Source organism: Oncorhynchus tshawytscha, linkage group LG13 (genome assembly GCF_018296145.1).
Source record: "Oncorhynchus tshawytscha isolate Ot180627B linkage group LG13, Otsh_v2.0, whole genome shotgun sequence".
In the NCBI taxonomy this organism is placed as follows: domain Eukaryota; kingdom Metazoa; phylum Chordata; class Actinopteri; order Salmoniformes; family Salmonidae; genus Oncorhynchus; species Oncorhynchus tshawytscha.
In genome coordinates this window covers 14516445-14543837 of record NC_056441.1, presented here as the reverse complement: position 1 = coordinate 14543837, position 27393 = coordinate 14516445, and the positions used below count along the sequence as shown (strand labels likewise).

General features: G+C 43.2%; 1 protein-coding gene across 4 annotated transcripts in view; it reads right to left on the bottom strand.

Moving 5' to 3' along the window:
- LOC112247321 (engulfment and cell motility protein 1) overlaps positions 1 to 27393 on the bottom strand; it is a 179790-nt gene that overhangs the window by 83158 nt on the left and 69239 nt on the right. For 3 of the 4 annotated variants that reach the window (XM_042295215.1, XM_042295217.1, XM_042295216.1), the window contains 10 exons: positions 23842 to 23877; positions 21541 to 21640; positions 20118 to 20269; positions 18795 to 18873; positions 16135 to 16176; positions 15607 to 15657; positions 15015 to 15137; positions 14103 to 14231; positions 11105 to 11209; positions 6870 to 6978 (listed from right to left, as the gene is read on the bottom strand). In XM_042295215.1, coding sequence (XP_042151149.1) covers positions 6870 to 6978; positions 11105 to 11209; positions 14103 to 14231; positions 15015 to 15137; positions 15607 to 15657; positions 16135 to 16176; positions 18795 to 18873; positions 20118 to 20269; positions 21541 to 21640; positions 23842 to 23877 — 926 coding nt within the window. The remainder of the gene's footprint in view (positions 1 to 6869; positions 6979 to 11104; positions 11210 to 14102; positions 14232 to 15014; positions 15138 to 15606; positions 15658 to 16134; positions 16177 to 18794; positions 18874 to 20117; positions 20270 to 21540; positions 21641 to 23841; positions 23878 to 27393) is intronic. The other variant, XM_042295218.1, reaches the window with a different exon arrangement.

Sequence of the window (27393 nt, the reverse complement as noted above, 5' to 3'; positions counted from 1 at the left end):
GGCCAGGGTTTCACTCTTTAATCAATTGTAGTAACTGCGTTTCTGTGTACTGGAAGTGATCCCACCAATGATGAAAGTAAGCTATAAAGCACTAAGTAAACCCAGTAAGAGGAAATGTAATGTATTGTCTAAACTTTGTGTGCTTTCATCCACACAGCAGCAGTCTATAAACTCAAATACTTTGGTCTCTGATCATTTATTCAACAAATAGCATTTTATTTGGCTAATCATTGGGGAGAGTAGAACAAGCTTCTAAAAGCAACAAACTCCTTCCCTCTTCAATGCCAATTTCTCACTTGGAGGCAGACCAAGAAGACATTCACTCCATCTGTCACTGTTTGTGTGTGTGTCCGTACCTCTGGTTGACAATGCTGCTTCACTAAGGAGATGACTGGAGTATCCCCTGTGGCATTTTACTAACAGACTCCAAACACATCACAGCACACCTACAATCAGGTAGGTGACTGCGTGTGACTGTGGGACTGTGTGTGTGACTGTGGGACTGTGTGTGTGACTGTGTGTATTTATTTAAGGATGTGTTACTGCTAATCAGTTTGAGACCCTGCTGAGTTCACAAGCACACAGCAGAGAGGAGCCTCGGAGGGAACAACCGTGACTGGACAACAACCTCACAGGTAACAGCTGATGACATCACTCAATTCCAAACAGTCAGACAAACTGACATCACATGATTCATACTGGTTTTTGGTCACAAGACTGTTAACCCGATGAGCTAAAGCTTAGGCATTACTTCAGAGAGGATTCACGGTAGACATTGCATGTTGGCTCAATCGTAAACTACATTAAAAAGTCAAGTTCTACGCTTCGCTCTACAGAATGATACCAGCATCCAGGAGACAGGTATGGAGAAGGCCATGGTAATTCTGAGACCTGCCCAGTCCTGTCTCTCCTGTCCTCTCCTCTCTGAACCCACAAATACAATCTGTCCTGTGTCTGAAGGAGAGGAATTGCCATGAATCAATAACCAGGACACTTTTCACTGCCACTACCAGCCGGCAATCTAAATAACGTCATAAATATTACATGGGCCTTTTAAATAGAAAAAGAACGAGAGAGAGACGCGACCCGCCTGACCGCATGCCCGCCCGCCCACCCGACCGCATGCCCGCCCACCAGACGTTCCATTAACACCGGTTCTGGGGAAACATGCTGGGCTGCTGACAATAAATCTTTAAGATCTGCTGTGGGGTGCTGGAGAGGAGGAGAGGGGACCCCTGGAAGGGAACATGAATAATGCACACAGAGCCAAGCAGCAAGGTGACACACACACACACAGGGAGCCAGCCCAGCAAGCTCGCCCAAACAAGCCCCATGCATACCCCTTAACTCCCAACCTGCTCACCACACATCTGCATACAAATATATAAATACAAACCAGAGAAGTGCCAAAACAATATTTATTTATGGTGGCGACTGTGGCAGTAATTGAACCTCGGGTCAAATGGAAACATTAAAGTGCAATGCACGTTGTCGTAGCCATCTGGCACCCACCAAAGTCCCCAGGAAGGAAAACAGAAAAAAGGTTCTTTCAAACTGATCTGTTGACTTGAGAATGTTCCAGAATACCCTGCGTTCTTCATACGAGCTCTGACCCAGCAATCTGCTCTGCGGCGGTTGTTGTGGTCGTTATTGTGGTGGTGTTGTCTGAGTGGGGGATATTAAGCCACAGCACCCAATTTAAAATGGCAGTAGGCTACAATGACCTCAAGGTATAAGCCAAGGAGTGTGTCCCAAATGGGACCCTTTTCCCCGATCGTCAAAAGAGGTTCACCACATTTTTTATTTAACCTTTATTTAACCAGGTAAGCAAGTTGAGAACAAGTTCTCATTTACAACTGCGACCTGGCCAAGATAAAGCAAAGCAGTTCGACACATACAACGACAGAGTTACACATGGAGTAAAACAAACATACAGTCAATAATACAGTAGAGAAGTAAGTCTATATACAATGTGAGCAAATGAGGTGAGATAAGGGAGGTAAAGGCAACAAAAAAAGGCCATGGTGGCAAAGTAAATACAATATAGCAAGTAAAACACTGGAATGGTAGATTTGAGGTAGAAGAATGTGCAAAGTAGAAATAAAAATAATGGGGTGCAAAGGAGCAAAATAAATAAATAAATGCAGTAGGGGAAGAGGTAGTTGTTTGGGCTAAATTATAGATGGGCTATGTACAGGTGCAGTAATCTGTGAGCTGCTCTGACAGCTGGTGCTTAAAGCTAGTGAGGGAGATAAGTGTTTGTCAGTTTCAGAAATGTTTGTAGTTCGTTCCAGTCATTGGCAGCAGAGAACTGGGAGGTGAGGCGGCCAAAGGAAGAATTGGTTTTGGGGGTGACCAGAGAGATATACCTGCTGGAGCGCGTGCTACAGGTGGGTGCTGCTATGTTGACCAGCGAGCTGAGATAAGGGGGTGCTTTACCTAGCAGGGTCTTGTAGATAACCTGGAGCAAGTGGGTTTGGCGACGAGTATGAAGCGAGGGCCAGCCAACGAGAGCGTACAGGTCACAGTGGTGGGTAGTATATGGGGCTTTGGTGACAAAACGGATGGCACTGTGATAGACCGCATCCAATTTATTGAGTAGGGTATTGGAGGCTATTTTGTAAATGACATCGCCGAAGTCGAGGATCGGTAGGATGGTCAGTTTTACGAGGGTGTTTGGCAGCATGAGTGAAGGATGCTTTGTTGCGGAATAGGAAGCCAATTCTAGATTTAACTTTGGATTGGAGATGTTTGATGTGAGTCTGAAAGGAGAGTTTACAGTCTAACCAGACACCTAGGTATTTGTAGTTGTCCACATATTCTAAGTCAGAACCGTCCAGAGTAGTGATGTTGGACGGGCGGACAGGTGCAGGCAGCGATCGGTTGAAGAGCATGCATTTAGTTTTACTTGTATTTAAGAGCAATTGGAGGCCACGGAAGGAGAGTTGTATGGCATTGAAGCTCGTCTAGAGGGTTGTTAACACAGTGTCCAAAGAAGGGCCAGAAGTGTACAGAATGGTGTCGTCTGCATAGAGGTGGATCAGAGACTCACCAGCAGCAAGAATATAGGGGATAGGGTGCTATTTGGGATGGAGGTGTTGCTCTATTAAAGAGTGGGATGGGATAGTGGAGGGACAGAGGGGATGGAGAATTATAGGCTAAAACTAAAAAGGCCTAAAGACGCCCAAGCACTGCCAGAATCCTGTTGTGTGATTAGCCTGGGAGGATGGGGAACTAAGAAGTCCAAAACCCACCGGAGGTTTATTGGCATTTCACGGCCGCAAACGAAAGTAAATTATCCGAGAAAAAAAAAATGGTCACGGTTGGCGCAGAGATGAATTCCTTATCGTGAAGAGAAAGAGCTATGGCTTTGAATGTTTCTTTCTCCTCCACGCTAACACCAGAGTGTTTCATTTTCATTTTCTCTTTTTTAAGAAGGCAGACCATTACTATTTAATGAAGAATTTTGCCACTGCTTCCCTTTCGGACTTAATATAACACTGTTTTGGTGTCAGTGGAGGGTCGCGTCTGTCTCTGCCCTCACACTTTTACAGTAAATCATTTAGAGACGTCCTAGTCTGCAGTGAGAGCTCAGAATGACTTCATCTAACTACCTCTACCCATCCTGTCCCAACTCCTTTCCTATAATAACCTCAATTTGTGAACATTAAACCTCCCTTTTTCCATTTCCCTCCTAATTTACATATGCTTGGATGCTCTGTTGAATTATACTGAGTGCAACTCCCAAGTGTCATAATGACACTTTAAAATGCTATGCTTCTGTCTGTTGGTTTGCATTGAGACTGAATAAAGACGTGATGCCAAATTCTATGTCTTCATCTTGTCACTAATAAAATGCTTTGCTGTACACTGAGGGCACAAAACATTATGAACACCTGCTCTTTCCATGACATAGACCAACCAGGTGAATCCAGGTGAAAGCTATGATCCCTTGACGTCACTTGTTAAATCCACTTAAATTCAGCGTAGATGAAGGGTTAAAGAAGGGTTTTTAAGCCTAGAGACAACTGAGACATGGATTGTGTGTGTGTGCCATTCCGAGGGTGAATGGGCAAGACAAAATATTTAAGTGCCTTTGAACGGTGTATAGTAGGTGTCAGGTGCACAGGTTTGTGTCAGGAACTGCAACACTGCTGGGTCTTTCACACTCAACTATTTCCTGTGTTTATCAAGAATGGTCCACCACCCAATGGACATCCAGCCAACATGACACAATTGTGGGAAGTGTTTGAGTCAACATGGGCCAGCATCCCTGTGGAACGATTTCACCACCTTGTAGAGTCCATGCCCCGATGAATTGAGGCTGTTCTGAGGGCAAAAGGGGTTGCTCAATATTCAACTCAATATTAGGAAGGTGTTCTTAATGCTTTGTACACTCATTGTATATGCCTGGCTACGAAAGACAATTTAGTGTCACTGTCATCCCGTACCCCTCCCCCCCAGTGTCTTTCTCTGTCTGGAATATGTCATGTCCCAGGCCTTGAAATGGACTGGGGGGGTTCTGGTGGGTTCCACTAATTCCATGCCATTAGTTATTCAGCAGTAGCATTTCGTTACACCCACAATAACATTGTTAAATATGTGTATGTGACCAATAAAATGTGATTTGATCTAGGACAGCTACCTGCCAGCTCCATATACCATCCATCCGCTTAGTGAAGCCATTATACATAGGGTACTGTAGTGTACAGTAGTCGTCAACATTTAACGCTCGAGGAAGAGAGGATAAGACATCCACAACCATGAGGTTTTTACACACATATAGCATGTCTGAACACAAACAAAAATGTAACCAACATGAACAAAAACATTTAGGACAAAATTATACATTTAATTTATTCAACAATTATAACACCAGGTGTTTGCCAATGACATCAAATATTTTTTGCTTGGGACACATGCCAAGTAGACAGTAGGAACAAAAATAGGAGAAAGAAAAGCTGTGCGTGTTCCAGACTGTGATAAGAGACAAGCCTGTCAGACACAGACCAGTGGAGCGTACCTCCAGACAGATGGAGAGGAGAGGGGCGGGGGGGGTTCACCCCTAGGGTGTCACCTAACATACAGGGCCCTCCTCCCCCCTCTGAGCTGTTTCAGCCCCTGTTAACACCTCACGCCAGGCTTTGGGCTCGATCTCATTTGAACTTCATCAAATCAGAAAGCTAACTGAATTGATTTATAAATAATTTATAAATCATTGATATAAAATAATTTATAAATCATTGAAGATAAATGGCAGTTTTCAACTCATATGATTGAAAATCAACGAATCAATTGAACACTGCCATTGACTTCTTGAAATGACTGACTTGAAATGGAATTGACCCCAACCCTGCTACACTGCTGCATAGTCTACTGCATCTGCATGACCCCTTCCATGGCCATCAATATTAATGAGTATAAAGGCCATTAAAGTCAGAGTGCAGAGTTACCACAAACTAACCAGAACCATGCATGAGCGAGCGTCTAGGTCAAAACTGACATGCGATTTTAATACGGAGAGTCCACAGCTGAATCCCAAAGGAAATCAGAGATAGGATATACGCTTTTAGGTTTGGATTTCAATTCCAGAGGTTTTGGATGACAATGCAGACTCAGACCCTCTGCTTCACAGATCCTTACCAAGAGGTGGTCTCTTTTTCATAACACAGTATCACTTCTAAAATTGGGGTTTATTTTTTTTTTAGGTAGGCTACATTTACAACCTTTCCATCCCACTAAGATGAAGTTAGCAGATAGGCCTCCTCTTCAACCTTACATGATGTACTTATTAGTACCTTAAATAAAGGTACTAAGGAATGGATAAGGGGTGTAGAAGTGTAGGGAGGCTTTCTTTTTTCTTGACTGGAACATGACCCAGCTTTTTTCTTGACTGGAACATGACCCAGCTTTTTTCTTGACTGGAACATGACCCAGCTTTTTTCTTGACTGGAACATGACCCAGCTTTTTTCTTGACTGGAACATGACCCAGCTTTTTTCCCCTGCGGGAGTGTGAGTCCCAGGCTGATTCAGTGTATTAGGAAGGGGAATAGGGCTCACTTGAAGTCTACTCACTTCATCAAGAATTGATGAACTCCAGCACAATTACAAAGTATAATGGGTCCCTTTATCTTCACTGCAGGAGACAGAGTTTACTCTTCTAGACTGACTGAGATGGTAAAATGCTCTGGAAGGTATTTCCATCCCTCTCTCTGTCTGAATTAATATGGCTGGGCTTAATGTGAAAAAAGGCTAAGATGATGCTTTTAACCCTTGTATATCAAAGTGCCCTTTCCAACCCATTCCTCCACTAACAATCAACAGGGTTAGAAGTCAATGGAGAGAGCTGAGTCACACAATCTGCAGTAGTTCAGAGAACATGTGACTGTTGGAGCTACATTTACCAAGCACAAGCCAATCAGATTTGGAGATTTACGAGGAAAAATGTGGCCACAGAGAAACACTCCAGGTAGTGTAGTACTTTGTATTTGTTTCCTTGGTGTTTTTTAGGTTGTTTGTATTCAGAGGACCATAGAATGTGACTAACCAAGACAAAAAAACATATTCTGTGCATCAACTCGTTCAAATACTTTCATCAGTTCACAGATAATATCTGGTATTCAGCACCCATACAATCCACAGAACGCCATTGTCAGTAAATCAGGGTCGTAGCAAAAACGTTTTCATCGTAGCAACAGAAAACAAACATTTATTATTGGACAACTTCAGGTAATCCCTCCCGGTTTCGGTCCGTTTGGTTGCCTGTGAATACGACCCTATAAGCACACTATGCTCTAATAGCGGGGCAATGATATGACACCAGGCAGGTGTTGAGGGGAGGGTAGTTAATACCAATTAAAAGACTTACGGAGCTCTCCCACTTTGAGGATTTCACACAGCATCTTGGTCAGCTCGATGCTGCTGCGGCCGAACGGACACTCGTGCTTGTCCTCACGACTGCTGTTCTCCAGAACAATCTAGAACAAGGAAAGAAAGTCACTCAATCTATCGATCCACCAACGTTTTTGCAAATACTTTTGTCAAGTGTTTAACAGCTACCCAGGCACAGACAGACAGACATAGAGACAGACACAGACAAACATAAAAGACATACAGACATGCACACAGAGACAGACAAATCTCAACAAGGGCCTTCAAAGAACTGGAACTGTGTGACCCTTGACCTATTAATCCAGTGAAACTACATACTGAGGTCATAGTTGACAGAGATGATTCTCATGGAGAGAGTCAGAGCGGGATAGAGAAACCAGAGGCAGCAGAAGGTCACCAACAGGACAAGGAACTGGGACACAGCTAACTGGATTATCCTATCTCCATAGTACCATCTTAATTCAATCAAAATCAAATCCAATTTTATTTGTCACATGCACCGAAATACAAGAGGTGTAGACTAACAGTGAAATGCTTACCAGCCCTTTCCCAACAATGCAGAGTTAAATAGTAAGAATAATTTGCAAAAAATAAAAAATAGCAACACAATAAAAATAACGAGGCTATATACAAGGAGTACAGGTACCGAGTCAATGTGCTGGGGTACAAGAGAGTTGAGGTGATTGAGATAATATGTACAAGAGACTTGGCAATCAGGATAGTTAATAAACAGAGTAGGAGCAGCATATGTGATGTGATGGGATGTGATGTGATGTGATGTGATGTGTGTGTGTGTGTGTGTGTGTGTGCAGTATGTGGCTAGAGTCCAGTGAGTGTGCATAGGGCCGGTGTAAAGAAAAATAGATAAATACAAAAGGGGTCAATGCAAATAGTCCGGATAGACATTTGATTAGCTGTTCAGTAGTCTTCTGGCTTGGTGGTACAAACTGTTCAGGATTCTTTTGGTCCCAGGCCTGCCGCTCTAGTACCACTGGCCATGTGGTAGCATCGGAACAGTCTATCATTTGGGTGGCTTTCCTCTGACACCTCCTGGTATAGGAGTATATTTTGGCCCTGGTATATACATTTTTTGATTCCAAGATGGCATAGCAGTCAGACGTCTTTGTCCTCGTCTTGTCCCATGTGTATAACTTGTTATATCTTTTTTCTTCGCATACATTTAAAAATAGATTTTTCTTAACCTCAACATACAACATGCAATCCGCCTCACCCAACGTGGTGTGGATCTGCTATTTTCTTTACTTTTGAACCGGAACCCCCAACAGAAGCTAGCTAACTAACTAGCTACTAGTGGCGGTCCAGCTAACGTTTAGCCCGGACAACTTTTACCAGTCTGCACAGCGCGACTCAAACCAGAGCAAATCAGATTTATTTAACTCCATATCTCCTGATTCCTACTGCAAGCTCTGAACCTTTTCACTTGGATCATCGCAGCTAGCTATCTGCTATTTCAAGTGGTCACTCCTGGCTAATGTCTCTGTCCCGAAGCAAGAACCAATTAGCAAGAACCTATATCTATCCTACCCTGCCTTTCTAAGGTCTTCGAAAGCCAAGTTAAACAGATCACCGACCATTGCGAATCCCACCGTACCTTCTACGCTATGCAATCTGGTTTCAGAGCTGGTCATGGGTGCACCTCAGCCACGCTCAAGGTCCTAAACGATATCATAACCGCCATTAATAAGAGACAATACTGTGCAGCTGTATTCATCGACCTGGCCAAGGCTTTCGACTCTGTCCATCACCACATTCTTATCGGTAGACTCAACAGCCTTGGTTTCTCAAATGACTGCCTCGCCTGGTTCACCAACTACTTCTCAGACAGAGTTCAGTGTGTCAAATTGGAGGGTCTGTTGTCCAGACCTCTGGCAGTCTCTATGGGGGTGCCACAGGGTTCAATCCTCGGGCTGACTCTTTTCTCTGTATACATCAATGATGTCGCTCTTGCTGCTGGTGATTCTCTGATCCACCTCTACGCAGACGACACCATTCTGTACACTTCTGGCCCTTCTTTGGACACTGTGTTAACTAACCTCCAGATGAGCTTCAATGCCATACAACTCTCCTTCCACGGCCTCCAACTGCTCTTAAATGCAAATAAAACTAAATGCATGCTCTTCAACCGATCGCTGCCCACACCTGCCCACCCGTCCAGCATCACTACTCTGGACGGTTTTGACTTAGAATATGTGGACAACTACAAATACCTAGGTGTCTGGTTAGACTGTAAACTCTCCTTCAAGACTCACATTAAGCATCTCCAATCCAAAATTAAATCTAGAATTGGCTTGATATTTCGCAACAAAGCATCCATCACTCATGCTGCCAAACATAACCTCGTAAAACTGACTATTTACAGGGCCGTACACACTACCCTCTGTAGCACCTTACGGTCAGATGCCAAACAGTTGCCATACCAGACGGTGATGCAGCCAGTCAAGATACTCTTGTTGGAGCGAAACATTAAGGAGAGCTGAGCATTAAATAGGTCTAGTTGCCAGGCTGAAGTAGCAAGGACATGCACAGTAAGAAATGATGACACCCAGGCTATACTCTATTTTTGAAGGAGTACATCAACCAAGACCATACGTACATTTATGACAGCTGGACGTACTATGGTCAAAAGGATACAGGAAGAAAGATGGAAGCAAGATGCCTGATGACTAACACATAAAACATAAGCATGCAATGCATACATTATTTTTGGGATGTGAAAGGAGTTCTACCAACATAACCTAACCAAAAGCAGATATGAGCGTTAGTGGGCGTGAACAAGCAAGCTCGGAGATTAAAATAAAATAATGGAGAAAGGTCAAGGGAAGCTATTTTCATATAGAGGGAGGGGACTCTATATGTTATACAAAGACAGAATCCTATAAAGGCAGGACTCTGTAATATGAGAATTTAGTCTCTTTCCATGGAGGGGCTCGGCCCTGTTATGTTTGTGATGGGGTCCTTCCATGGAGGGGCTCGGCCCTGTTATGTTTGTGATAGGGTCCTTCCATGGAAGGGCTCAGTTTTGCTACTTTGTATTAAAGTGTATATTGAATTCACAAGTTCTTGTAAGAGTATTATACAGTATTTCTGAGACAATTCTCCACGACACTCTCAGTGGTGCAGCTGTCAAACTTTGAGGATTTGAGGGCCCATGCCAAATCTTTTCAGCCTCCTGAGGTGGAAGAGGCATTGTTGTGCCCTCTTCATGACTGTGCTGGTGTGTTTGGACCATAATAGATCTTTAGTGATGCGGACACCGAGGAACTTGAAGCTCTTGACCCACTCCACTACAGCCCCATCCAGAGGTCAGACTAAGGACAGCAGCTATTGTACGTTATTACAGTATCAGTCATTATACTGCATGTTATCTACCACCAATGTCAAATCTCAAAGACATTCCAATCTCAATGTGACATTGATTTGATTAAAAGACGTCTTTCCTTCTAAGTAAACATTACCATTGCGAAAGCCTCTCATACATTTGAACCTTAAACGGTCCACGTGCACATGGCGTGGTTAATTCATAAATCAATTCCCCAATGTAAAAAAAACTCACTCCAATTATAACGTTGCCGCAGTGACAAGCCTACACCGGAAACCATTAGCATCCTTATCATCGTCATGGTGACAGTTTAATTTGGGAAAACGGTGGTTGTTTTGTTACAGCAGCTGGCAGAGGAGAGGGAAGGGCTGGCCTGTATATGCATGTGTGGCGTGTGTGCGTTAGGTTTCATATTAGATGGACACTACGCCACCACCCTTTATATTCCCCATTTATTTTCACCAGCCATTCACTGACCTTCTACAAGGACACACACAGGCAGGCAGGCACACAAATAATCACTCATAGGCATGGGATGCCCACTAACCAAACCAATGCCACCTGCCCACAGTTTAGGCTGAGTTAAACTAATTCAGGATTAATACATAAACTTGATTTGATTAAGTTGCATCCTAGTATAAAATGGATTTTCTTTGTCACTGGAACTAGGAAACGGACGAAAAAAATGGGCAGGATTCTTTTCTCTCCAGTGAATGTGTAGATTTGTTAAACGTTAGCCATATGCCATAGTATTGGGTTGACTCAGTTCCAAGGCCACATATTGGCATGGTGTTTCATCAGACAGACTGCCTGGATAGAGCCCAGGGAATCTAGGAGTGAGAGGGGGGGGGGGAAGAGAGAGAGCTACTAACCCTGATGTAGGCATCCTGGTGGTGTCTGGCAAAGTACAGCATGTTATCCAGAGCCAGCATCCCAGGAGGAATCTGAGTGAAGTCCATAGCAGGGTTCACATGGTTCTGATGAGAGAGAGACAGAGACAGAGAGAGACAGAGAGAGAGCAAGGAGGTAAGTCATCAGACAAACATGTTTGAACAAGACAAGAATGAGTCAGAACACTAAATAAGACAAGGTTGATTGGTAGACTAGCACTGTACCATGTCTGAGAATGAAGGAGAGGAGATAGAATGAGAGGGGAAAGAAAGGAGACAGAGAGAGACATGGAGGGGGTCGCAGAGATCCAGCTATGTAATTGTTCCTGACCGTCATCAGCTTCACAGACAGAATGGAAGAACCACACCCTTTTACATAACCTTCACCACATTTGAAGCAAAAGTCCAACTAAACCCACGTTCTCTTGAAGATCCACAGGCCAGATCTACCTAGGAGACTAATACACTCTCTCAGACTACTGCACTCTGAATACAGCACTAGATCAACGTTACCAGACAGTCCCCTTAAAACTGTGTGTGAAAACGTGCCGACGTTTGTGTGTGTGTGTGTGTGTGTGCGCACACGCATGCTTTCATGTGTTCATGCTTGCATGTGCGCAAGTGTGTGTGTACAAGCATGTAAAGTCAAGAGATATTTTGGGGGGTTTTCCGAACCACTGGAGGAAATGAGGTCAGGCCTTATCTTAGGGCAGCACACTGGGGTCTTAGCGAGCCGCAGAGCCCCTAACGGCTCAGGGACTTAGAGAGGAAATGAAGGGCTTAGTTCCCCCTCACCATGGATACGGCAGCAATATGCTACAGCTCAGAAACTACACACCCAGAGAGAGAGGGGAGGTAGAGAGATAGAAGAAAGAGAGAGGGGGGAGACAAACCTCTCCCCCTCCCCCTCAGGTATTATGCCACTGTGTCAAGTAATTATCTTTTTGTTTTCTCGTAATTTGGTTGGCTCTAATTGTGTTGCTGTCCTGGGGCTCTGTGGGGTCTGTTTGTGTTTGTGAGCAGAGCCCCAGGACCAGCTTGCTAAGGGGACTCTTATCCAGGTTCATCACTCTGTAGGTGATGGAAGGTTTGGGAATCACTTCCCTTTCGGTGGTTGTAGAATTTAACGTCTATTTTATGGATTTTGATAATTAGCAGGTATCGGCCTAATTCTCTCTCGCATATATAGACATCAAGCACTCTACAATATGGAGTCCACAGTATCTCCTCCCTCCTCTCAGACACAGACGGAGCACAGAGTGCATCATGTCATCTTCTAAACCAATTAACAACAGTCCCCGGGGGCATAGCTGTAGTCTTCTGGTGTGTGTGTGTACTGTTTGACGTGGCTGTGGTCCTGTGAAGCTTTAGAGCCAGAAGGTTTGCGTGTTCCTGAAGAATGTGAGTTTCTGCATAGTTGTTTTATCACATCAAAGACACACAGGGTTGGATTCAGCTGCCATGTCATCCCCTTATCTGACAGTGTCCCAAGTCCTCTTTCTACTAGTTTAGGGAAAGAGCTCCACTACTGAGGAACATGTCTTGCCTATGGGTCTGCTGTACTGAGACCAAAACTAATCTAGTTAGTCCAACAGCTGAAGTTTTGGGGATGCAGAGTGTCATGACTGTCCTGTGAGGATCACAATGGGTCAGATAAGCTTGGCAGTGGCTGACAATAACCAGACCCTCTCCCACCCGCAAAGGGGGGGAGGGAACTGTTTGGGTTTTGACAACTGCACACCCGGTCGTAAATTTAAGAAGGAGAGAACTCTCTCTACCCTTTAGTATCAACCAAATGAATGCCTTTGTCTAGAGAGACTTTTGCCTGCCCAAAACTCTGAACGTCCAAAATGTGAATATTGGAACAATATTTTTAACAGAAGGACGTGGGGAATGGTCAGTGGGTAGATGTAGAAAACTAATGTCATATTGTTTGTTATTAAAAACTGTATGGACCAAATACTGTAACTTGGAAAGGATACTCCCTGTATGTCAAGCTTTCATTCAATATGTTGTGAAGATAAAAACGTGATTTTAGTTTTCTAATAAGACACTTGTTTTTGAGAATACTTTGCACAGTAACTAGCCACGCCCGCCGAGTGAGGTCAGAAAAGTGTGTCAGTGTGATGGAACCGCCCTTTTCAACCAGAGTGCTTAAAAGGACTGGCTAAGAATGAACATTTCAGACCAGAACATTGCCTGGTTGCTGCTGTGGTCTGTAAAGTGGTCTGAATCCTGAATAATCGACACGAGGTATAGGCTAGAAGCTCACTTCCTAGACAAATCACTGGTACGGCTGATTAGCTGCTAGATATCGAGAAAAGCGAACATACTACACTGCAAACCAGCCCATCCTGCTACGAGTCTCAAATCACTGTATGCTCCTAGTCTCATCTCAGAAGAAAACCGTCGACACGGCTGGCTAACCATCATCCTATGAGCATCATCAAGAGTGAAGAGATGTAAGAAGATCGAAAAGGGGGGATACCCAAGAGCCTTACAAACGTGCCACTGATAGGCCAAACCAACATTCTTCAGGAGGGCTAGTTCCGACAGAGAAACGGTGAGCAGCATTCAACACATATATACATTGATGATTTCTTATTCCAAACAGGTGACTGTTCATGTGCAAGGTATATGATTCATGTGAGGACAGTCCTAGAATGTATCCACGATGAGTGTACTTTTTCTCTCTCTCCTCCCTGCCCCTCTTCATTCGTTGTGTATAAGCCACCATATTTTGTCAGTCCACTAGGGACCTTTGTCTCATGTAAGTGTGTGCGCGCGTCTTCTGTGTTATTATTTAGTTAACTAGTAAATAAATGATTAAACCAAGTCGTGTAGCACTGAATAATGAGCAAGACTGGGGTTTCTGCACATCCGAGAAGGTTACGACCGTTGAGAATGACATGACAAGATGAAACCTAGTTTCTTGAAGCCCAGTCGCGGTTGTGTGTGTGTGCGTGTGTGTATAACTTACAATGAAACCTAGTTTCTTGTAGTCACGGGTGTACATGGACTTCCTCTTCTCGATGCTGCCACTGTTGTTCGGCTCACATTCCACGTCGAACGCAATCCTGCGCAGCTCAAAGATGATGTCTCTTTGGGCCTAGGCAGATAGAAGAGGACAAAAACATTAAGACATACACTGAGTATACAAAACATTAACTCTTTCCATGACAGACTGCCCTGATGAAAGCTATGATCCCTTATTGGTGTCACTTGCTAAATCCACTTCAAATCAATGTAGAGGAAGGGGAGGAAACAAGTTAAAGAAGGATTTTTAGCCTGGAGACAATTGAGACATGGATTGTGTATGAGTGCCATTCAGATGGTGAATGAGCAATACAAAAGACTTAAGTGTCTTTGAACAGAGTATGGTAGTATTGCCAGAGGCACCAGTTTGTGTCAAGAATTACAATGCTGCTGGGTTTTTCACACTCAACAATTTTCCATGTGTATTAAGAATGGTCCACCACACAATGAACACCCTGTCAGCTTGAGACAACTGTGGGAAGTATTGGAGTCAACAAGGGCCAGCATCCCTGTGGAACACTTTTGACACCTTGTAGTGTCCATGCCCGACGCATTGAGGCTATTCTCAATATGAGGAAGGTGTTCCTAATGTTCGATATACATCAAAATTGGCAAATCATTACATAGGCATTATTCCAAGGTAACTATCCTTACATAGTACTTCCACATTTCACTGATAATTCTCAGGTAGAGAGAGAACGTGCTAATCTCTTATACTCTTGGGAAAACCTATAAAAAGGGTGCTTGGAACAAAAAAATAGATTCATTTGTGGATATTTCACTGGTAAATACTATTTGATAAGGCCTATGTGCCCAACAGATCTCGAGGGACATCGAGTTGAGAGGCCTATTGTACCTGGTCCTGAGGGTCCATCTTGGTCATCATGCGGTCCTCTAAGAGGTTAAAGGTCAGAACCTGCAGCACGTACAGCTGGTGGGCCATCTCATCATTGATTGGCTTAGGGCTCCGGATCACGTTCTAGTGGAGAGAGGGAGAAGAAGAAAGAGCAAAGGAAATAAATAAACAGGGATATAGAGAGTGAAGAGAGAAAGAGGGAGAGAAAAGAGATTAAAGGAGATGGAGCGAGGAAAGGGAGAGGGGGCGAGGAAAGGGAGAGGGGGGCGAGAAAAGGGAGAGGGGGCGAGAAAAGGGAGAGGGGGCGAGAAAAGGGAGGGGGGGGGCGAGAAAAGGGGGGAGAGAAAAGGGAGAGGGGGTGAGAAAAGGGAGAGTGGGCGAGAAAAGGGAGAGAAAAGGGAGAGGGGGTGAGAAAAGGGAGAGGGGGCGAGAAAAGGGAGAGGGGGCGAGAAAAGGGAGAGGGGGCGGAAAGGGAGAGGGGCGAGGAGAGAGAACGAGAAGGAGCAACAGAGAGACGAGAGAGAGACAGAGAGTGAGAAACAAGTGATGCAGAGGAGAGGTACAGATGGAGGGGATTACTGGAAACACTTACACTTAGTATGATGGAACGCAGCTGCTTCTGGGCTAGAATGTGGGCCATCTCCTACACAGACAGAGACAGGCAGAGAAACGGACAGAGAAACGGACAGAGAGGGAGGGAAAAAAGGGAGAAAGAGAGAAAGGAAGAGAAAAAGAGAAAAGAAGAGCAAGAAAGATAAGGAGAGAGAGGATAGAGAACAGGATAAGTAAAAAGAGAGAATGACCGAAAGGAAGAGAGAATGTGAGGGAGAGGGAGAAAGTGAGCACACAGTTACATTATGATGTACATACCCTTACACAGAAAACAAATTGTTCTTTCAGGAAACTCTATATCAGAATAAAAGTGGATTATGTGCCCAAAATATCAATGTTCTTCACTAAGACACCATGAACTTCTCTAGACTATAAAGTGTCTCCGAGTCTACGCTGGATGAGCTAGACTTCACAGCCAGGTGGTGGTTGATATAAGACCGGGACATTTTAATGACACACTTAATCTGCTAGAGACGCTACAGAAGGTCGCTAATCAAAGTACACTTACTGTCAGAGGACAATCAAGGATGTTCACACTGCTCTCATCAAACTACCATTACGAGTGCAGTGAGGAAAGAAGAGTCAGAGGCAAAAAAGAAGAGGGTGATTCGAGACAGAAAAGAGGCAGGAAGGTATATGTCAGGTAGTGGTGCAGGCAGCAACTCTTGTAACAAGGCAGACTGTCAGCAAAATTAAGAGACTTGACACTTAAAAACACTAAGCCAAACCTTTTTGTTCCCATTAACTTGTGGCCAACTGCTGTTTCAGTCTCGTACCCTGCAATGAGATGATGCTCTAGTCTAACATATGCTGGCCTTCCTCTATGGCTTTACAACACAGACAGGTCATGTATGTATTAGTCAGTCTAAAACAGGGTCAAACTCATTCCATTCAGAGTGGCTGCAATTTAGTTTTTTCATTTCAATTAAGACTAAGACAACCAGGTGAGGGGAGTTCCTTACTAATTAGAGACCTTAATTGTTTAATTAAGTACAAAGGAGGAGCGAAATCCCACAGACACCAGCGGCCCTCCGTGGAATGAGTTTGACACTTGGTCTAAAAAGGTAAACTACTGGATTGGTTTACACCTGCAACAATAACCTCAACGTCTACTTCCTCAGTAACACTTTATGATCGTATTGATGAATAACCCTTTATAAATGCTTACAAATCTTTAGAAATGATTGTAAATGTTTGCAAATCTTATAAATGATAATACCTTTTAAGACTTACCATGCTGATACATGTTTCTAAATGTTAATAAAATGAAATAGTATTTATTAGTGTATGAATCACATTACAAATGCATATTCATTAGTTGTTATATAGTTACCACTTCCTTCAGTAGTCTATAGCTGCAACAAAGACGCACCATTGCTCAATACACGTCAACACTTTTTTGTGGAGAAATATTAAATGATAAAAATGTTAAACTAATGTGAGCATGGATCATTTTTTATCTTCCACCTAATGTGCTGCAAAGGAAGGGAGACGAGTGTGTATCAGGCATCTTTAACCCCGTTCCACTCTATTGGGTGGACCCATTTCTGATGACAGCTAGGCTTCGTCTGATTGGCTCAGAGCCCAGTGCGTAATAGGCAAGCCCACGGAGCAGAACGGTGGGTGATGTCATCAGAGCTGAGAGAGATGAGAGAGTGTGTGATCCTAGTCCCTTCATAGCACACAACTTTCTACCAGGGCCCATAGGGCTTTGGTCAAAAGTAGTGTACTACATAGGGAATAGGGTGCCATTTAGGATAGAGAGAGGACAGGGGCCCTGCTTGGCTAGGCAGTGTTATGATGCTCATCGATATTCAGGAGAGAGGTATAGGGGGACAGTGATCGCCCCATATGAAGACGTATTACTGCACCGTTTAAGGCAAGGACGACAGGGGCACACAAGAATACGAACAGACAGGGACACACCACATGTGACACTAGAATGAACAAAAACATGCAAACACAAACACAAGACTATAATGTACATACACCCACAGTCTTGTTCAGCTAACCTTGAGGGGGGGACACAATTCAGTCCCATTCAAAATCTTATTTTCCCTAACCTTAACCCTAACTTCTAACTCGAATCCTAAACCGAATTCTAACCCCAACACCAATTCTAACCGTAACCCTCCTCCTTGCTTCCCGGTGGGAACCACACACACAGAGGTCATCCGTTCACCTACTCTGCGTCTCTCAAAAACATGGCGGTTGGAACCAAAAATCTCAAATTTGGATTTCCACCGGTCTAATGTCCATTGCGCGTGTTTCTTGGCCCAAGCAAGTCTCTTCTTATTATTGGTGTCCTTTAGTTGTGGTTTCTTTGCAGTAATTTGACCACGAGGGCCTGATTCACTCAGTCTCCTCTGAACAGTTGATGTTGAGATGTGTCTGATACTTGAACTCTGTGAAGCATTTATTATTTTAACTGCATTTATTTGCAGTTAAATCTAATGAACTTATCCTCTTCAGCAGAGGTAACTTCCTTTCCTGTAGCAGTCCTCATGAGAGCCAGTTTCATCATAGCTCTTGATGGTTTTTGCGACTGCACTTGAAGAAACTTTCAAAGTTCTTGATATTTTCTGGATTAACTGACCTTCATGTCTTAAAGTAATGATGGACTGTTGTTTCTCTTTGCTTATTTGAGCTGTTCTTGCCATTATATGGACATTGTATTTTACCAAATAGGGCTATCTTCTGGATACCAGCCCTACCTTGTCAAAACACAACTGATTGGCTCAAATGCATTAAGAAGGAAAGAAGTTCCACAAATGAACTTTTAACAAGGCACACCTGTTAATTGAAATGCAATCCAGGTGACTACCTCATGAAGCTGGTTGAGAGAATGCCATGAGTGCGCAAAGGTGTTAAGGCAAAGGGTGGCTACTTTGAAGCATCTCAAATATAAAATATATTTTGATTTAACACTTTTTTGGTTACTACATGTTTCCATATGTGTTGTTTCATAGTGTTGATGTCTTCACTATTATTCTACAATGTGGAAAATAGTCAAACTAAAGAAAAATCCCTGAATGAGTAGGTGTGTCCAAACTTTTGACTGGTACTGTATGTATGTATGTATGGATGGATGGATGGATATACTGTACATATAGATATAGAGATAGATAGATAGAGATAGATAGATATTTCTGAGTGTGTGTAACCTACCTGTCTCTTGTCTTCCGGGGCCTTGAGGAACAAGGCGTTAATCACAGCGATGGTGTATGTCTGAATGTCCTGATCAGTCCTGTCATTAGATGGATAACACAGAACCATGCTGTTCAGAACCAAACACACACTACAGGTACAGAGATACTGTTGGATGCTTCCCAAATGGTACCCTATTCCCTACATAGTGCACTACTTTTGACCAGAGTTCCATGGGCCCTGGTTAAAAATAGTCCACTATATAGGGAATAGGGTGCCACTTGGGACACATCCATTGTATTTATCTGCCATGTTTCTCAAAATGGTTACTTTACTTCCCTGGTCTTTCTGTTAAAAGGATCTGCCTCCTTTTTTCAATTTTCACCTAAAATGACATACTCAAATCTAACTGCCTGTAGCTCAGGCCCTGAAGCAAGGAATGCATATTCTTGGTACCATTTGAAAGGAAACACTTTGACGTTTGTGTTAATGTGAAAGGAATGTAGAAGAATATAACATTATAGATCCGATAAAAGCTAGTACAAAGAAATAAACAACTTATTTTGTATTTTTTTGTACCATCATCTTTGAAATGCAAGAGAAAGGCCATCATGTATTATTCCAGCCCAGGTGTGATTTAGATTTTGGCCACTAGATGGCAGCAGTGTATGTGCAAAGTTTTAGACTGATCCAATGAACCATTGTATTTATGTTAAAGATTTTGTATCAAGACTGCCCAAATGTGCTTAATTTGTTTATTAATAATTTTTCATGTTCAAAATTTTGCACTCTCCTCAAACAATAGCATGGTATAATTTCACTGTAATAGCTACTGTAAATTGGACAGTGCAGTCCACTGCAAATATCAGATATGTCTATATCCTAGAAAATGTTCTCGTTACTTACAACCTCATGCTAACCTACGTTAGCTCAACCGGTCCCGTGGACAGGACACCAATCCCAAAGAAGTTTTAAGAGTACTTCCCAATCATGGACACTGGAGAGTTTAAGTTAATTAAATCAATAGAGATATAACATGGATGAAACAGTTACCCCACTACTAGTCTTGGACCAAGGGCCGTTTGTATCAAGCATCTAAGAGTAGGAGTGCTGATCTAGGATCAGTCTTGCCTTTTAAATCATGAGGTAAAAGGTTATATGGACATGTGGGGACCTGATACTAGTTCAGCACTCCTACTCTGAGACACTAAATAAGGCCACAAATGTATTTAGTAAAATCTTGCCATAGGTTAGTGTTTTACGGTAATCTGATCCTAGATCTGCAGTTAGGGACAACGTATATCTGTGGTACATAACATAGATGACTGTGCGGCTCTCACTCACCCCTGCAGATGGGGTATAAGCTGTCCGATTGTGATCTCTTGCGCCACCTTCTGGTAGAGGTCCTGACTGTTGAGCACCATGGACTCCAGGATGGCCAGAGACCGCTGCAAGACAGCCGTGTCCATGGCTGACTTGTTCACGTAACCTGCAATCTGCGACAGATAGGAGGGGTGGTTTAACTAAATTCAAGACAGACAGCCTGAATAAAACCATAGGTATCATTATGCAGAGGTTATGGGAGCTCTACCTAAGACCGAGACAGCCTGAATAAAACCATAGGTATCATTATGTAGAGGTTATGGGAGCTCTACCTAAGACCGAGACAGCCTGAATAAAACCATAGGTATCATTATGTAGAGGTTATGGGAGCTCTACCTAAGACCGAGACAGCCTGAATAAAACCATAGGTATCATTATGTAGAGGTTATGGGAGCTCTACCTAAGACCGAGACAGCCTGAATAAAACCATAGGTATCATTATGTAGAGGTTATGGGAGCTCTACCTAAGACCGAGACAGCCTGAATAAAACCATAGGTATCATTATGTAGAGGTTATGGGAGCTCTACCTAAGACCGAGACAGCCTGAATAAAACCATAGGTATCATTATGTAGAGGTTATGGGAGCTCTACCTAAGACCGAGACAGCCTGAATAAAACCATAGGTATCATTATGTAGAGGTTATGGGAGCTCTACCTAAGACCGAGACAGCCTGAATAAAACCATAGGTATCATTATGTAGAGGTTATGGGAGCTCTACCTAAGACCGAGACAGCCTGAATAAAACCATAGGTATCATTATGTAGAGGTTATGGGAGCTCTACCTAAGACCGAGACAGCCTGAATAAAACCATAGGTATCATTATGTAGAGGTTATGGGAGCTCTACCTAAGACCGAGACAGCCTGAATAAAACCATAGGTATCATTATGTAGAGGTTATGGGAGCTCTACCTAAGACCGAGACAGCCTGAATAAAACCATAGGTATCATTATGTAGAGGTTATGGGAGCTCTACCTAAGACCGAGACAGCCTGAATAAAACCATAGGTATCATTATGTAGAGGTTATGGGAGCTCTACCTCTTATACATTTATAGAACGTTTACAAACACAATACAACATCCTCCTTGTAGCCGCAAGAAGTCTCAAGGACTAGAAGTCTCAAGGACTAGAAGTCTCAAGGACTAGAAGTCTCAAGGACTAGAAGTCTCAACGACTAGAAGTCTCAAGGACTAGAAGTCTCAAGGACTAGAAGTCTCAACGACTAGAAGTCTCAACGACTAGAAGTCTCAACGACAAGAAGTCTCAAGGACTAGAAGTCTCAACGACTAGATGTCTCAAGGACAGTTTTCATGGACATGTTAAAAAACAAACTGTTAAACCAGTTTACAAATGTTATAAACAGTTTGTGAGCAGACGGGCACCTTCTTGATGAAGGCAACAGAGAAGGTATCCCAGGAGACGATGCCGTGGTCCATGAGCTCCACGAACGCCGTCAGCGTGAACGACAATAAGTCGCCAAAACTGGAACACAACAACAACAGCCAATAGAAACATCTCTGCCACTGACACTGACACACACGTACAGCTGCACGGCACAAAGCAGCCAATAGCCTTGGTCTCAGGGAGAGGAGAGAGGAGGGGAAAGGAGAGAGGAGGGGAAAGGAGAGAGAAGCCACTGCCAGGTATGCTGAAGGCACAGAAAGGTGAGGAGCTGGACTGCGGTCCCTGATGGGACAGACAGATGACTCAGTCCTTCAGGAACAACAGGAGGCGCCAGAGAGCCAGTAAGAGCCAGAAAGCACAAGGCAGCAGAGCCAAGGAGCACTCATTCAATAATCATTCTCATGCAATTACATTGATGTTAGTAGAGACGAGTCATCATCACAGTAGGGCCGAGCGAGGCTACTTCCTGGAAGATAATTATCCAATGGTCTGAATACAACGTGTTTCAATCTATTATGTTCAATCCCTCCGATAGAAGTTCACAGGAATATGATTCGCCTACATAAATCTCACAGAAATATTCAAATGACAGGAAGACTGTCAAATAAATGCTTTTTTTTTTTTTTTTTTTACATTTTCTGAATTACGTAACTGATTACAGTCATATCATAAACCTGAAATATAACTCAGCGACCTTCATCTCTTGATATGATGTGGGAACTATTGTAAATACTGCTCCCTGCAGTCCGATTCTATTAGTGCTTCGTAATTTAATAAAGTTGGCCAATAGTCTCCAATGCATGACTTGAAAGTAATCTTCAAAGTCTAAAGAAAACTAAACATGTCATATGTAACTTCATCTGTACAAACACATTTTATCAACACATACAATTAGATTTGTTTTACTTAGGCAGAAAAAAAATCAACTGAAATATGTAAACCCTGTCTAACAAATATTTGGTTAATAAGACACTGGCAGAACCAGGCGCCTCACAGGCTTGGCAACAGAGGGACAACCAATTAACACATTGGGTTAATAACAGAACAGACAACATCATGGCTCACATCTCAGACACACCCATTAGTAATAATTCATTAGTAGTAACCAGTCCACAGTTAGACTGGGGTGAGTAAGCATTTTCACATGACAGTGGGCATGCCGTGATGTGTGAAATTATCATGTTAATATAATACATGGTTCTTCTAAAATGACAATTCTCAAACACCATAGACCTGTTCACTCTAAAGAAGTTAAAGATGCCAGAATGACATGCTGACGAGACTTCAGAGTGTTGCCTAACAGAATGACGTCTCTACAGGGTGAGTATGTATGGCGTTGAGGATGGAGAATGACAGAATATTCATGTAAAGGACTGCCGTGAGACATCAATGACCACTCACCACCACCCAACATTAAAAGTTCCCAACACGTGGGGGTGTATTAATTAGTGCAAAATGTAGCAAAAAAGAATAATTAAAAAATTGCAATTAAAACTAGTGTTTTTAAAATCGGACAAGTTCAGGTAGGTCCCTCCCTGTTTCAGCCCGTTTAGTTTCTGTTTGGTTACTAGTGAATACACCCCTGAACACCATTGTTATAAGTTTAGGAGGAGCACCAAGAAACCAAGAAGAACAATCTCTGAATTTGGACTGTGGGTTTCTTTATGGATCGTTGTCATGGTGCTCTTAAAAAACAACATCCCACGTGAAACAAGAGACTGTAGCTTCAGTTCCCTTTCAACCTCAAATTGCCGAAAAGCACAATAAGGGAAGAAAGATGTTTCAGTTACATGGAACACAGAATATGCGTTACATGGAACACAGAATATGCGTTACATGGAACACAGAATATGCGTTACATGGAACACAGAATATGCGTTACATGGAACACAGAATATGCGTTACATGGAACACAGAATATGCGTTACATGGAACACAGAATATGCGTTACATGGAACACAGAATATGCGTTACATGGAACACAGAATATGCGTTACATGGAACACAGAATATGCGTTCCAAATGGCACACTATTCACTAAAAATAGTGCAGTATATCAGGAACAAGGTGCCATTTGAAACATAGCCAGAGAAAAACAAAAGAAACAAGTTTGATTTGAAGATGAAAGCCAGTGATGGCGACGGCAGCCATGTTGTTTCCCAGTTTAATAGAAACACCAGGGCCTGAGTTTTAATCATGCAGACTCAGTTGCCGGGTAGATTAGAGGGAAGAGTACAAAGCCAGTCAGGGTATCTGACTGGGGAGGGGGGGGGGCTTACCATGGCTTCATTATCTTCTGTAGTTTCTGATAGCGTCTGCAAAGATTTAAGAAACTTGTGTGTCAGGGGAGAACACAATGACCACAGAAGAAGGAGCTCAAGTCATAGTGGAGAGAGGTTACAGTTAGACAATAGAACACATTGCCCAGGTGTGTGTGTGTGTGAGAGAGAGTTAGACAATAGAACACATTGCCCAGGTGTGTGTGTGTGTGAGAGAGTTAGACAATAGAACACATTGCCCAGGTGTGTGTGTGTGAGAGAGAGAGTTAGACAATAGAACACATTGCCCAGGTGTGTGTATGTGAGAGAGAGAGTTAGACAATAGAACACATTGCCCAGGGTGTGTGTGTGAGAGAGAGAGTTAGACAATAGAACACATTGCCCAGGTGTGTGTGTGTGAGAGAGAGAGTTAGACAATAGAACACATTGCCCAGGTGTGTGTGTGTGAGAGAGAGAGTTAGACAATAGAACACATTGCACAGGTGTGTGTGTGTGTGTGTTAGACAATAGAACACATTGCCCAGGTGTGTGTGTGTGTGTTAGACAATAGAACACATTGCCCAGGTGTGTGTGTGTGTGTGTGTGTGTGTGTGTGTGTGTGTGTGTGTGTGTGTTAGACAATAGAACACATTGCCCAGGTGTGTGTGTGTGTGTGTGTTAGACAATAGAACACATTGCCCAGGTGTGTGTGTGTGTGTGTGTGTGTGTGTGTTAGACAATAGAACACATTGCCCAGGTGTGTGTGTGTGTGTGTTAGACAATAGAACACATTGCCCAGGTGTGTGTGTGTGTGTGTGTGTGTGTGTGTGTGTGTGTGTGTGTGTGTGTGTGTGTGTGTGTGTGTGTGTGTGTGTGTTAGACAATAGAACACATTGCCCAGGTGGGTGTGATCTGTCACTGTAGTTATTTTATAATAAGATCAGATCCAGGGGGTGTAACTTATGTATCAAGCATCTCAGAGTAGGAGGGCTGATTTCTGCTCAGTTTAGACTTTTAGATCACAACGAATAAGGTCACTTGAACAAATAAGACCTGATCCTACAGTACCCGTCAAAAGTTTGGACACACCTACTCATTCAAGGGTTTTTCTTAAATGTGTACTATGTTCTACATTGTATAATAATTGTGAAGACATCAAAACTATGAAATAACACATGGAATCATGTAGTAACCAAAAAAAGTGTTAAACAAATCAAAATATATTTTATATTTGAGATTCTTCAAAGTAGCCACCCTTTGCCTTGATGCCAGCTTTGCACCCTCTTGGCATTCTCTCAACCAGCTTCATGAGTTAGTCACCTGGAATGCATTTCAATTAACAGGTGTGCCTTGTTAAAAGTTCATTTGTGAAACTTCTTTCCTTCTTTTGACTGGTACTGTATATCAGCAGTCACACTGAGTTGCTCCATACATACAGAGGCTGGATCAGAGCCTGGTTCAGAGCCTGGTTCAGAGCCTGGTTCAGAGCCTGGTTCAGAGGCTGGTTCAGAGGCTGGTTCAGAGGCTGGTTCAGAGCCTGGTTCTGAGCCTGGTTCAGAGGCTAACAAAAGGACAGGATGAACATGTACAGGACTTGAACAGAGCTTCACAGTGACAACTGAAATGTAAATCACAAAACAAGGCTGACCTGCTACAGTAAAGTGATACAATACATGGGACAACACAATCCACTTGGTCAAACAGAACAACATGGACACCAGGGATGACTAGATGCTCTGATTAACACAGGGGAAAAGGAAAGGTACGAAGATGACAGAAGTGGAAGAGGATATTTGACCAAATAAACACAAATCAGATCAAATCACAATTGGTTAGGAGCCAATTGATGACAGACTGAACACAAAGCATGGAAAGCAGAAGTACTGTTTGGGAAGCAACTGGAACTTTACCCACCCTGCCAGCCAGACAGACAGACAGACATGCTTTGCTTGATTGGATGACAGAGACAAAACATTTCATTTAACAACACGATTTAACAAGACGGAAATCTATTTTAAGACAAACTTGGATCATGCGGACTCCGTAAATCTCCAGCTAGATCTGAATATCATGTTGTTTAGTGACAGTAAGTCTGTCACTAAAGTAACATCATTCCCCAGGGATCCTAAATGTTTGGCAGTTGAAGTTACAGCACTGGACATTCTCAGCAGTTCTGGAACCTGTATGTTATGTTACCAGACCAATAGGGGGCGCAAAACTTCTTCAATTGACTGATACAGCAGCCCACATTAAAACAGCATGACGTCATGCCCCAGACTGGGATATTAGAAAGTACTGCTCCCTGGTGTCTCTTTCTCCTAAGCCTGTGAATGATCATCTTACGCTAGCTGGTTGTCAGGAATGTCAATGGGGATTGTAGATTTATAAACACAGACACACACACGCCTGTACTTTCAAACTCTGGGGATAACAACTGTTGACGCATGAGTAATCTACATAAAAACATATTTAAAGAAATACGCCTGAGGGGGCAGTATGCATCATGGGAGAATTATGTGGGCAGCACTGCTTATAGGAGGATAGAGGGGGAGGGAAAATGATTAATAGGGAATGAATATGCATTGATAACATGTAAATACAGATCATTTGGGACACACATACTGAATGTAACTAGGGTGGGCCTTCGCCTCTCTGTACAAGAATGGAGGATACTCTACTAGTTCCCATTGTAGAGGACCGATACACTAACAGAATGGAAGGTACTAGTTCCTATTGTAGAGGACCGATACACTAACAGAATGGAAGGTGCTAGTTCCCATTGTAGAGGACAGATACACTAACAGAATGGAAGGTACTAGTTCCTATTGTAGAGGACCGATACACTAACAGAATGGAAGGTACTAGTTCCCATTGTAGAGGACAGATACACTAACAGAATGGAAGGTACTAGTTCCCATTGTAGAGGACAGATACACTAACAGAATGGAAGGTACTAGTTCCCATTGTAGAGGACAGATACACTAACAGAATGGAAGGTACTAGTTCCCATTGTAGAGGACAGATACACTAACAGAATGGAAGGTACTAGTTCCTATTGTAGAGGACAGATACTCTAACAGAATGGAAGGTACTAGTTCCCATTGTAGAGGACAGATACTCTAACAGAATGGAAGGTACTAGTTCACATTGTAGAGGACAGATACACTAACAGTAATTCCAAGAGGCAGATAGACTCTTTGTGGTCTATCAGGGCTGACCTTGCATGGTGCAGCCCTTTGCATGCGAGCAGCTAACTAGGAAGTCTCTCTGGGCTGGGGCGGCATAATGAGGATGGCATGTAGCAGAACAGTGTGTGTGTGTCACTATTTGGCCCAGTGTGTGTGTGTGTGTCTGTGTGTGTGTGTCTGTGTGTGTGTGTGTGTGTGTGTGTGTGTGTGTGTGTGTGTGTGTGTGTGTGTGTCAGACCGCTGAGGCCCTGTAAATCATGTGTCCAGAGCCCTCAGGCTAGCCATCCATGAGAGGCTCCTGGGAATGACAAGCATTCATTTGGATTCAGGGCCGTTCAGTACAGTAGAGTGGAAACAGATCTGGGGGACTGGAGACATCTGACTG